The sequence below is a fragment of the Anoplophora glabripennis genome, unplaced genomic scaffold (assembly GCF_000390285.2).
Source record: "Anoplophora glabripennis isolate ALB-LARVAE unplaced genomic scaffold, Agla_2.0 scaffold519, whole genome shotgun sequence".
Taxonomy (NCBI): Eukaryota; Metazoa; Arthropoda; class Insecta; order Coleoptera; family Cerambycidae; genus Anoplophora; species Anoplophora glabripennis.
The window spans coordinates 229227-243190 of record NW_019416627.1 but is presented as its reverse complement, the minus strand read 5'-3'; the positions used below and the strand labels follow the sequence as shown (position 1 = coordinate 243190).

At 32.8% G+C, this 13964-nt stretch overlaps 1 protein-coding gene across 3 annotated transcripts in view; it reads right to left on the bottom strand.

Moving 5' to 3' along the window:
• Positions 1–5919: 5919 nt before the first annotated feature.
• The window catches only part of LOC108911318 (protein unc-13 homolog 4B), a 40614-nt gene continuing 32569 nt past the window's right edge, over positions 5920–13964 (bottom strand). For 2 of the 3 annotated variants that reach the window (XM_018716224.1, XM_018716223.1), the window contains exons 7-15: positions 12462–12894; positions 12327–12401; positions 11829–12152; positions 11560–11769; positions 9514–9675; positions 9314–9455; positions 9137–9260; positions 6337–6530; positions 5920–6161 (exon numbers count right to left, since the gene is read on the bottom strand). In XM_018716224.1, the coding sequence (XP_018571740.1) occupies positions 6064–6161; positions 6337–6530; positions 9137–9260; positions 9314–9455; positions 9514–9675; positions 11560–11769; positions 11829–12152; positions 12327–12401; positions 12462–12894 (1762 nt within the window). In that variant the 3' untranslated portion in view covers positions 5920–6063. The remainder of the gene's footprint in view (positions 6162–6336; positions 6531–9136; positions 9261–9313; positions 9456–9513; positions 9676–11559; positions 11770–11828; positions 12153–12326; positions 12402–12461; positions 12895–13964) is intronic. The other variant, XM_018716225.2, reaches the window with a different exon arrangement.

The following is a 13964-nucleotide window of genomic DNA, read 5'->3' as shown; positions in this document are numbered from 1 at the left end:
ATTAACTTTATCAATACGGGGATTTTCGGGGTCGCTGATCACGGATCCGAGGTCAATTTTGCAAAATTCAAGATGGCGAATCCAAGATGACCGACCAAATTTTCAAAAAATAACAGATTCGCGCCAAATTTGGTATACGGGGGTCACTAATCATGAATCCGAGATCAAATTTACAAAATTCGTTTTTAAAAATTTAATCAATTACCTATGTACTTTAAGAAGGTTAAAACTTGATTGGGTACTGAGGTTATAAAGTAAACAAAAATATTAGAGAATGAATTTCGCAATTCTGATCTCGAATTCTGACCATACACCAAATTTGGCACGAATGTTATTTTTTGAAAATTTGTCCCCCATCGTTGATCCGCCATATTGAATTTTGCAAAATTGACCTCGCATCCGTAATCAGGGACCCCGAAAACCCCCGTATACCAAATTTAGCGCGAATGGATTATTTTTTGAAAATTTGGTCGGCCATCTTGGATCCGCCATCTTGAATTTTGACCTGTTTTTTTGAGGTTAGAAAAAGAACCATCAATTTTGACCACAGATTTACTTTCGGCAGAGTCTTAACAATATAACGTTTGAATATAGAAAAAATATTTTGTTGTATTTTTCCTAGCACTTTTTCATGAATTTTTGCTATTTTTGACCTGTTTTTTGAGGTTAGGAAATTCCTGCGATGTGTGAACTCAATTCTGACACCGGATTCGTGATCAGGAGGCAAAAATACTACGGATAACATGTCGCTTGAAAAGTACAGACAACTTTTTTTTGTGTGGCTGTGTAGTCTTTCATGTTAACATATTTTTTGTTTTGCTGTCTTTATTTTAAACTTACTTTAATAAAAATGATTTTAAATTTTCGGCACATCAGTTTTGTTTATTCTGCCCTCAAATGAGTTTTTTTATATATAGGTTGTTATAAATTAGTTGGTCAAGCTGTTAGCCGCATATTTTTTGGACTGAAATAATGGAACTTTTCTTATGCCACTTTTCATTTCGCAGCCCCATTTTCAAAATACAGGGTTGCAACCCCCCTCGTCTCCATTCGTGCTTTGTTATTTTAAACAAAAATTACACAAAAAGTGGTCCGACTTAAGGTCAAAATATGTGCTAAATTTCAAATAATATAACTACAATCACCGGAGTTATCAATAGACATCATTTTAATTTTAATTTTGACCCCTGTATTTTTAAAATGGGGCACCGAAATGAAAAGTGACATAAGAAAAGTCCCATTATTTTAGTCCAAAGAATATGTGGTTAATATGTTAATTTGTAACACCCTGTATTGTAAAAAGTGCTAGAATTATCAATTCTTTTTTCTAAATGTATTTAAGGAAGCAAAGGTAACTGATATACACATTGGTTTATTTTATTTAGGAGGTGATTTCTACTCCCATATAGAAAACTTTCGGCACAAAATAATTTGAAATTAAAAAAAAACAACAGTTTGACCAACTCTGAGGTCTCAAACACATGTATTTGTTTTTTTTTTTTTTTTGATAGTCAATCAGGTGTTTTTTTTACATATTTTTTGCTGTTAATTTTTCTTCATAGTAACATCTATTTAAATTTTAATTTGGTATTAACATGCCACTTTTCAAGCTTCATGCTGCTGTAATTTTAAGAAAATTTAAAATTTTTTGAAAAATTAGAAATCGACCGTTTGTATCTATCAGATAGTTATGGAAACATTTAGCAATTATTTGCGCAACCCTCTCAGAGTTGGCCGCTTCCATTTCAGTTACAAATTTTGTTCAAATGTTTTTAATTACGTTTATGTGGACTTAGAAATTATCCCCTAAAAAACGATGTGGGTCCTACACAACATCAAAATACTTTAATTTTTACAAACTGTCACCGCCTTGAAGTATGGCCCATTTATTCCTAAACATCCTATGTGTATTTAAAATATACAATGTAAATTTTTAGATTGATTCATTTTACAAATAATCCTAGCATGAATTTTTAAATGTTGTTCATTGATCACACAGTTGTTAATTTTTTCACAATTAGCAAAATTAGAAGTGAAGCAACTACCTTGTGGCACTACTTGTTTTACAGGGTCGGAAAGTCCCCATGGTTCATCAGCCGTTACTTAAGAAATCCATGCGATAGAGAAAGATGGTTATAATGAAGGCGTCTAATAGTCACCGCCCATTTCGCCCTTCCACAAATAAGATCCACTTCTTATTTGTGGAAGGGCGAAATGGGCAGTGATTATTACGCCTTCATTACAGCGATCTTTCTCTATCGCACGGATTTCTATGACTTGCTTTATCGCTCTCACGTAACGGCTGATGAACCATGGAGACTTTCCGACCTTGTATGATCATTATTATTTTGTAATAAAACATTCCGGACTTATACAGGGTGTCCAGCTAGGAACTTACTTATCGCAATTTCAGATAATACCTAACAAAAAAAATATTGTTTTAAATTTTAGTAATTGTGAATCTTCCAACTGAACACCATGTGTTTATGTTTTTTGAGTATGCTATCCATACTACTTATGTTTTGAGTTTTTGATTTTTTTTAGCTCGTAATCTTCATTTTTAGCTAATAGCATAAGATATATGTTTAATAACTTTTAATGTAAGGCAAAAAACTGATGAATGTACAAATTTAAATGTGTTTGAGGTAGTAACAGGAATACTAACTGTATATAAATTAGATCTCTGTACAGAATAGTTTGAAAGTACCTTAAAATGGGAGAAATGCGAAAATAATTTAAGGCACTTATAACAATTCCTCGAATAATGTTTTAGAATCAGTTTTTTAGTTTTAAATTCAGATAACTTTATTAAAAAAAAAATAATAATGATTGTAATTTTGGATGAAAGCATACGTAGAAAGACCAAATATATTTTTTTTTAATTAAAACTTAAAATTTCAACCCATAAATTTTGACTTGGAAATATGAAATTTCTATTTTAAACAAGAAATCTCTACTTTGAAAAGAAAATTCTAAGTTTAACCACAACATTTTGAGTTTCATTGTCGTGTTTAAACTTGAAATTTTATGTTCCTATTCCCAAAATTTCATTAAAATCGACCGAACGGAATTTCACATAAGGTTTGTGCGGGGTCCTTTTATGTTTCAAACTTGGAATTTCAAATTCAAACTAAAAATTACAAAATCAAATTTGAACTTTCACGTTCAGATTTGAAATTCTGAGTTCAGTGGAAATTCGAAATTTCGAGTGATTGACATTTTGAGACTATTAAATTTGAAATTTCAAGTTTGATTTAAAAATTTCGTGTTCAACTCAAATTCTGACATGAACTTAAAATTTCTTGTTTCCAAATCTAAGTTTCAAACTTGATATTTCAAGTTCAGTTTTTTTAGTGTGAGCTCAAAATTTGGTAATTCTGGCCTTTCTACAGTTTTGTGATATTGAATAATTACTAAAATTTCTCTGTAATTAGAAAATCTCCAGGGTACCGCCAATGTTTTTTTTTAAATTTTTTTTCTTTATATACCAGGTTGATTAATTAGATTTCTTCAACATTTTCAAGGTAAATTCAGACCAGCAGTTTCAATTTCACTTTTTGTGGAAACTTCCAGAAAGTTAATAATGAACATTTGAAATTACTATACATTTTAGCAAAATTGATTATTTTTCTAATGAAAATCTTCTTTAGAATTGTCCTTATACCTTCACCTAATTAACTGTGATGAAAAGAAATTTATAGTTTTTGGTGATTTATAACAAACAGGAAAGTTACGTTAAAAAATTTACGTCTTTCTTTTTTATATTTTGCGTCGTAGCAAGTTTATTCACTGCCTGTTAGTTTTTAAACATAAAGTAGTTATTCAGTTGGTATTTATAAATGTATTTTAATTTTCACATATTTTAAGAGATGTAGGTAGTCGTTGGGGTATAGTTGAATCAGGCATTAAGTAGAGAAACTCGTTTTTATGTCAATTTTTAATAATTTGTGAGTGATACCAAAATTTGAGAGATCAATGCTCACTTGCGCTTACCTAAAGCCTGGTTCTGCCAAGTAGATTTTGTAGTAGTGGGTCTGTAAATATTGTAATAAAAATTCTTATCTGGAGAAATTTTGTTTTATATAGCAACACAATAAATTCTACCTTTTCTAAAATTGTTAATACAAAAATTTTAAAATATGCACGTTCCACACTAACACCACTCCACTTCAACTTCCATGTAACGGAATGTTAGTTTCTGAGAGTTAGTTCAACATTCTAATTTATATGGTCACAGTATTCATTTCTGGGGTCAAAAATATACAGTTCCATATAAAATTTTCAGTTTGACTTCTAAATGACCTTGAAGGTCATCGTCAAGGTCACATTCGAACGTACAATTTTCCGCTCTTACAATTTCCAGGATCAAAAGTACACGGTTCCATTTAAAATTTTCAACTTGACTTCTAAATGACCTTCAAGGTCATGGTTAAGGGCACCGTTGGATTACTCACTCAGAGCCCTGCAACTTTTGTCCTAATCATTTTTTTTGTTTGGACAGTATTTTCCGGGAGAGAGGGGGTTCCAAAAATTTGGAACACCCTATATAAAGCGTTGATTGCGAGAGAATATTTGAATTAACATATAAGTTCTTCTATCTTTGTTAAATGTATATGGTTCTATTTAGTGGGAGAAGCAGCGCCATCTACACATTAGCTGTTCAATTTATTCACCAGCGTATGTAAAGTTGTTACAGTTGACTACCTTCCAACGAATTCTTCCACAGCTTACTGCAGTTTCCGAGCAGTAGATGGCGGTATGAAATCTATTTGTCTGTTCTGTCTACTTCATCGGATCTAAGCATCGAAAAAAAAATTAATTGGAATGATGTATCTCCAAACGAAAATTGTCATCATAAAATTAGTGTTTTTCTAAAGGCGCTTCCGTATGCATCTGGGGTCGCCAAACATGCCGTGATGTCTGTTTTTATGTAAGTGCTTCCGCCGAAAAAAAAATGGAACATGTCGTTTTCGAGGAGTTAGACTGAATGTAGTTTTGGATTGCTCAGCGCCGAGTCCACTGAAATTTTTTCACATTTTTCTGAACCCCAAAACGTTTTGAGAAAATCGATGGACTATACGGGCTGTTACAAATTTCACTTCGAATACGAAGTAGCTTAAATTGGGGCAAAGTTGCATAATCAGGAGACCAACATTTATGCCTGTAAAAAATCAAGGCTAACATGATTAGTTTTCGAAATATTTGAAAAAAACCGAAACAGGAAATCCGTTTTTGTTTCATTTCAGCTTTGTACGAGGTGATATTGAAAAAAGAAGAACACTTTCTCATGACAACTTTTTGCCCTCTATCGAATGGCTTAATCAATTTTTGTATTATTGAAACATTACTGTTTCGTCTCCATGGCCATCAACTTCATTTTTATAAATATGGTCCAGGGAATTTTATTACATATTTTGCAAGCCGTCATGACCCCCAATACTGTACTGTCTCAGCCCGAACTAGATTCAGACGTTTTGTCTCGAAAAAATCATCTTTAGTGTATTTGTTCCAAATTTATTTAAATTTTTTATTTAGATTTCTATGTTTCTTGAATTATCGTACAGTCTAAGTGTCGTTAGACCCTGTGAAATCCACCTAGTTATTTAAACTCATCATTTTACGTTACAATAAAACATTATTAGAGTTTGCTCATCACTATCGCAGCATAATATACAACACGCTTGTATTTATGGTTGCCTACATATGGTAGTGTATATATGATTGCATATGTTATTTTTTTTAATGGGTACATTCAGAAATAGATTTAAATTAAAATTTTTTTAATCGAGTTTAATGGTTTCCTGGGTATTGTTGTTGCCTCTCTTTCAAACAAGGCACCGACTTAGAAGGTCTGTTAATCCTTATGACTAGATTAAAACTTAACATGGAACAAAATTTATGAGAAAATACATAAAAATAACTTTAATTTAAAATCATTAATTTAACAATACGTTTTATAAAATTAACATTACTAAAATTACATTACATTCTAGTAACGAAGTTAAAGATCTAACGAATACGGTCTGTTAAAAATATAAATAAAGCAGTCTTAGATTGGAGGGTTCACGATCCCATTCTTTGTTTGAATTTCCTCAAAAACTCTTTGGCTTGTTTATCACCTTGCCTGTGCTCGAGAGCTTTTATTCCATCAGAAGTCATTGCTGAAACGTAAGCAATAAATCTATTTATAAAATCTATTACAATCAATATTGTATTTGTATTATTTTAAGCTTCAAAATAAGGTTTCAATGAAATTTGATATTTAAAATATCTCAAGTGTTTTAAAATATGTGATAAAAGAAAATAAATAATAATTAAAAAACTAACGATACGTACTTGACTCAGTGGGTCGTGACAACTGCAAGTGAATTTGCGGCAAACAAGAGATGGATTGTGTGGTATCTTCAATGTCCTTAAAGTGTATAAATGCCTCTCCTATATACTGATTGTTGTATCCTAGTAGATCCTTGTCCTTAACACTGAATAAAATTAGCCCATCCTCCAACTCTTTTTGGTCGGCAGATAGCTTTCTAAAACGAAAAATCGCTTAAAATATATATGCAGTTTAGTTTTACGGAAAAAATGTATTGCTGCATCATGTCTTTAAAGGGCGAAACTATGTACGGCAAAGGTTTCCCGAGCTTGAGCGGCTTTAGCGTTTTCACCGTCTCTATTAAAAAGAAAAAGAAGCAAGTGCCAAAAATGATAAATTTTATCAATTTGACATTCCATTTCAAATGAATGAAAATTCACAAAAATTAAATCTAACGAAGCAACTAAAAACATAATCTGACAGAGAGACTTTCGAGTGACGTGAATTTGCCAATGCTTTAATTTTCATGTAAATTTTTAAATTTTAAAAAAAAATGGACATTACTTGTTTAACAACCCATTATTATGAAGTACAAAAACCTTTGTGATAAGGACCAACTAATAAAACCATAAATGGGGGCAAAGTTGCGTAATCGGGTGACCAACATTATGCCTCTAAAAAATCAAGGCTAACATGATTAGTTTTGGAAATATTTGAAAAAAAACAAAACTTTGGAAATCTGTTTTTGTTTCATTTCAGCCTTGTTGGAGGTGACATTGAAAAAAGAAGAACACTTTCTCAAGGCCACTTTTTGCCCTCTATCGAATGGCATAATCAATTTTTATATGTAACGTTTTGTCTCTCCAGGACCATCATCATCTTCACTTTTTTAAATACGACCCTAGAAATTTTATTACATTTTTTGCAAGCCTTCGTGACCCCCAATACTGTACTGTCTCAGCCCGAACCAGATTCAGACGTTTTATTCACCTTCAGTGACAAGTTCCAAATTTATCAAAATTTTTTATTTAGATTTCGTTGTTTATTGAATTATTGTACACTGTAAGTGTCATTAGACCCTGTGAAATCCATCTAGTTATTTAAACTATTACCACCACGCGTTACAATAAAACATTTATTATTATTAAATATTACCATGACTCAATAAGTTGTTGAGTAAAAATTAAAACATTATTACAATAATTTTAGTTTTATTATGACAAATTAATTCTTAAAAATGCATATGAACAATCAAAATGCCAACTGAATGTTATTCTTTAAAAAATTTCAGTAAATATTCAAAAACATTTTCGTTTTGGCAAAGGTTAAAAATGAGGATCAGCGTAATATTATCGGAATTTATTATATCTGTAACCGCAACTGTGAAAGAGCATGTCAGATGTATTTGCATGTATCTTGAAAAAAATAAATTGCCCCCATTTAAGCTTCTTTGTACCTCTTACGGTTTCCGAGATCTCTGTAGTGAGAAGCAAAATTGTAACAGGCTGAATATTTTCAGTGATTTATATTTTAAAGTATAACTTTAGTTTTTTAGTTTATAAAACTAAAATAAGGAACATTTTCAACATGCACTTTGAACATGCTTCAAATACAATTTACCAGGTGCACAAATATGAAATGTGGATTTTTATCTAAAAAAACATGTTAAATTCGGAAGAATGATAGAAAGTGCTTTATTCAAAGTAAGCTCCATTGCTTGTTCATTTTTCCCATCTTCCAGGCAATTTGTGAATACCACTCCAGTAAAAATCTTTCCCTTTTGCTGCGAACCATTCATCGAGCCTATTTTTCACATCTTCGTATGAACCAAAGCGCTACTCAGCAAGTGCGTGACCTATCGATGCAAACAAATGGTAATCGGAAGGAGCCAAGTCTGGTTGAGTAAGCCGCATGTGGTAAAACTTCCCAGCTGAGTGCTTCCGTGTTGCGAACCGGTGTTGCCTCTTTCGGTATTCTGGCCTTTTTTCAAGCAGCGAACGGTTCAAATCGGTAAATAGTTGTTGGTAACGTTTAGTATTAACCGTTTCCCCAGGTTTTAACAGCTCATAATAGATCACGCTCCTATGGTCCCACTAAACACAGGGCATCGTCTTTCTGCCAAAACGATTTGGTCTTGCGGTCAATGTAGATGGTGCGCCTGGGTCTACCCCTGATTTTTTGCGCTTGGGATTCTAAAAATAAATCCACTTTTCATGCCCGCTAACTATACGTTGCAAAAACGACTTCTTGTACCGAGCCAGCAAAATGTCACATGTTTTTGCGCGTTTCTTTTTACATCTCTTGTAGCCAATTGGAGACAGCTTGTTGACTAACACCCAATTGCTCGGCGAGTTGTTTTTGTGTTTGCGAATCATCTTCGTCCAACAATGATTGCAATTCCACATCTTCGTATTTTTTTGGCAATTTTCCACATTCCTTGTCTGCAACATCGAAGTCACCACTTTTGAAATGCCGAAACCATCGTTCACACATATCTTCAGCTGGAGCTTGTTCACCATAAGCTTCTCGAAGTAATCTCTATTAAATTAATGCTGTCCGCGAATGCTCTTTGTTCAGTATAAATTTTGACATATTGAACACAATAACACAACACTATGCACACACTTTTCCAATTTATCATTCGTGCGCGTCTTGACACTTGCTGATAACACAACAAAATGGCGCACTGTCAGATCTTTATAGCACAGGTGCATTGGTGCGCCATCTGTTGTCTGAAATCCGCATTTCATACTTGTATGCCTGGTATATATTTTTTTATTACGAATTAAATTTTAAGCAATTCAAAATTAATTCATTACTTACAACACAAATTTTTCATCAAACAGCGGAAACTGCGTTTTGCTGTGCGTCTTAGTTTTTGGTTTATCAATTCCACTAAATTTGTGTTCTGGAAGAAGGTGTACACGTACGAATGCATCACAAGATCCTAAAATCATACACAATTAGTAAAAATCATAAAATAAATGTAGCGTCGTGTACCGTTGGAATCCATCGCTATTAAATTTCTTGCATTCATCACTTCCACCATTAAACTGTTGCCTTCGAATTTAACTCTAACAGAAATTTCTCCATATGGCGAATCTTTCACTTTTTCAAATTGCTCGGTCATAGTCAAATGTACCTAACACAAGAAATATGTAATCATATTTTGGTTTCGTTATAAATTTCATTTAACTAACCTCGTGGATCAAATCTGCAGTTTCCAAACCGTTTATCCTCAGAATTTGTTCAGTCCTTTTCAAAGCGTCACAGTTATCACAGTCAGCGGGATTCTTAAATGACCCCAACATCAAATTTAGGGTCTTACGGAGGTTGTCAAAGAAGGATGGAGGTCTCCTTTTCTGTAATCAAGATCCATGTTACTCATAAATGGAAAACTGTGTTTATAGGCATGGCACGAAAGAACAATTTTTGAAGTTTTCTACAAGGTTTTGCATTTTCTCATTGAATTTTGAGAAAGATTGTGCAAAACCCCAAGATTTCAACACATCTATGTTACAGATGAAGTCAATTTTTTAAGAGAAACAATAATTAATTATCATAATAATTACATTTTTGCAGAAATATTGGAAAAAACTTGAGTCGCGTCAAAACTAATAAAAAAGTACTTATTTTTTTTTAATCTTTCCGAAATTACCTGTACTGTAAGTTCCGGTGAGGTAATTGGAATATACGCCTAGAATTTTTTCAAAATGGCCGAGTAATCTCTAGCCTCAAACTTGATCATACAAAGTTTGACATATTCAGTATCTAAAAATGAAAAAAAAGGAAAATTATGTGCTAAAGGCTGCCCAAAACATAACCTCAAATATTGGTTGCACACTCAAAATTACCATTTTTATTGATTTATACTTACAGGTTTAGAAAAAATTGAGGTTAAGATTTATAAATTTGAGGTTATGTTTTGGGTCTACGTAGATTCATGATTTAGGAATATGTTTAATGTTTATGATTTTTTTTTTGTTTGGCAGCCTTTAGTACATAAATTTTCCTTTTTTTTTCATGTTTAGATACTGAATATGTCAAACTTCGTATGATTGAGTTTGAGGCTAGAGATTACTTGGCCATTTTGAAAAAATTCTAGGCATATATTTCAATTACATCACCGGAACTTTATAGTACAGGTAATTTCGGAGAGAATAAAAAAAATCAGTACTATTTGATTAGTTTTGATGCGTGACTTGAATTTTTTTCAATATTTCCCGCTGTGCGGCTTGGGGGAATGAGTGACGCAGAAATTGAAGCAGCATCGCCCATCGCCTGCCTTTAACATTTTAATGATGCGCGTTGCCCAGTGCACGATTGTAGTTCTTAGTTAATATTTTTTTTGTATAATAATTGTAGAAATGTTTCCTATGTATGATCCAGTATGTATTTTATTGGAAATGCCATTTTGTAGATGGAAAATTGAGGACAAAAAGGATTTTTTAAATTGCGAGAGACCTGTGCCTTAGCATGTGGAATAAGAAGGGATTTAACAATTTTGGGAGCGTCACGCGAGGCTGTCGTAACCATAAAGCTCCTTTGGAACATACATGTACGGTGTGCGTTAATGTTCGCAGAAGTCCACAGGCCGATCTAATATGTCGATTTTTTATAAAATCTAAATTAAAATTTTTCTCATGAACATCAGTTTTTCGGTAATATTGCAAACGCAACTAAAAATTTCCAGATTCATTTAAAGCCGTTTGACCTTGAAAATTTGAAAATTTTCGCCAATGCCAGTAATGCTTTTTTTTTCTTTTTTGAGTCATTCAATGAATATGCTTCACCTATTCTCAATGTCACGAACCGCCACTGGCATGGAGACTTGTACATATAATGCTAGGAGGTGATCATTTCTAACATGATTTTTCGTTTATTTAACTTATCATTCATTTTAATACATTTTTATTGAAGCAAAATCTTTTTTTTTTCAAAAACTGTAACATTGAAAAAAAATGAAAGGGAATAAATTTGTTTCAAATAAACCAAGCAACGAAAAGAGATTTTTAAATTATTATATCTTTTCGTTGGTAGGAAAAGTGTACATAATTCCATTTCTATAACTTTCTCCATACCCTGTATATTGTTATGAATATTAAATCATGTTCTAGTTCCAATTTGAATTTACAAATGGGCGAAACTAATTCGCATAAGTTTGAACTCAATTTGTAAATGGATGAACTTGATTTACAAAAAAAAGTTGGATTTCAATGGAAAACCTTATAATTATCATGACTTACGTCTAAATTTGCCTGAATGATTTCTCCCAGTGTATCGCTTAACATATTCCACACAATTTCCAACGTTCTATTGAAATTCTCCTCATTCAGTTCTCTATGAAGCGTTGCCAAATTATTATCCACATACATCATCAGTCTGTGCACGCTGTTGCTGTCCTGGTTGCACAGCTCAGCCCCTTCAATCAGTAAACGCTTCATAGAAGGCTCCATCTACGAAATTAACACACAAATTTTTTAAAACTGCAAAAAATTATATCAAAAAAACTCACCTTCGAGACAACTTTCTCTAATAATTCGATAATCTTATTCCTAACGGTGTCTATCGCATTTGCGATGACGTTTTCCAAAGTGTGTTGACACCTCTGAGCATCGAGTGGGCTCTTCAAATCAGAAATTTTCTGAATGACGTCGTCCATCCCCAAATCTCTAGTAAAAGGCTCCAGGGTTTCCCTCACATAGTCTATATTGTTTATAGCGAGGCACCATTCATTTGTAACCTCGAATTTTTTTTCATATATATCCTGTACGTCGCCCATACCGTCCACCTTGGCGGACATCTTGTCTGCGTAGAATACACAGCACCGGCAAATGTCCTACGGAATAATCATCGTAACTATTGGCTTTGTTTTATATTAGACAGGGTATACCATATTTTTTATATTTAACAGGGTAGAATAACATTGTACTTTTATTTAAATTTATATATTTTTAAGCGAGGAAGTACTGTTCGGAAAATTAAACAATTTTTACTTATCAATCGTACTTACATCAATAATCTTAGCAATAAACGTGTAAGATCCCTCCACATTCGGCCAGTTCAATTGTTCCCAAAATACTTTTATCTGCAAAAACAAACATTACAGCCACCGTAGACTTATTATTTTACGACCTGCAAAAATTACCTGATAAAATATAGTCAAAGTGTCCACAGCAGAAGAACTGTACTTCACCGTGTTGTCAACGTGCACGAGCTTGTCCAACTCCACCGCTTTCTCGATACGCTGCAAGGCCTTGTACACAGCGATGTCCAACCACTGTGCTACGCCCCCGTGGAACCACTGGTGGAAATTCTTTATGTGGAACGTGTCGCTATCGGCCGGACACAAACCTACTCCCAGCATCGTAAACCTCTGTATGGCTAAGTATAATTCGAACAAGGACGTGCCTTCGGTTAAAGGATCCACATTGGCATCTCCATTCGTCAGATTGTTGTATCCGGAATAGTTGAGTTTCTTTAGGCTTTTGCATATCGTCACCACCTCGGGTTCGCATAACGTCGAGACTTTTGCTTGGTAGAATACGTACAGGGCTTTGGCATATGCAAAATTGACAGTCCTAAAATAATAATAAGCTTTGTTTACTTAAGCGACAGTTTGACCAAAATGAATTAAAAAAGGAGATATAATCAGTTATTTTGTAATTTAGTCCTAGATCTGCATGGACGAATATTTGAAAATTTTACAAATATTTGCTAGAATAGTTTATACAAACGAATATTTGGAAATTTTACTAATATTTGCAAGTAAATACTCAGATATTCTACAAATATTTGATAGTTAATGCTCATATAAATGAATATTTTGAAGAATATTTATTAGCAAACATTTATATGATCAAATATTTGGAATTTCATGAATATTCGCTAGGGAACGCTTATAATATTCTAAAATTTTACTAATATTTACTAGTGAACATTTACATATAAATATCTCTTGAAGCGGGCTGTCTGCAGACATCTGATTACGTTGGCCCTTTCATTTGAATTCACAATTCTACAACAATGAACAAAACTAGATAAATTATTCACGCCCTTTGATGAGCGTCGATTTACTGACTCTTAAGTCTAATAGATTTGAAACATCTTTAAAATCGTTTTAAGTTTTTAATTGTTTTATTGTTACTATTTTAAAGCACTGTGATTAGATTGTGAATCTCAGTGTCAACCTCAGTGTCTGACATAGACCTAATTTAGGTGATCTACATAATATATTAATCCACCTAATTTGATATGACGACACACAAATAAATTGGTCAACGATAATTTGGCAGAACGAGAATTGCCGAATATATCAGGGTGATTCAGAACTTACCTAATAAATTAATTTTGGATGTACAGACTCTTACAAATACAATTTTTTAAAGAAACAATCAAAAAGGGCTGTTCGAAAATGATTTAAAAATACACTTCTGCACGGCACTGGAAACTGGTCCACTGTAAAACCTGACCTCGCACAATGCGACCGGTATGGCGGCAAAGTGTGATAAAAACGGACAAAAACAAGAAATAAATAGAATTTTCAACTGCTTTTGCCATTATTGTTGTTATTAATTAATAAAATTATAATTAATTTGTGGTTTTAAATAATAAAATAATTTGATATACCTGATTTTACTACAACTGTTCA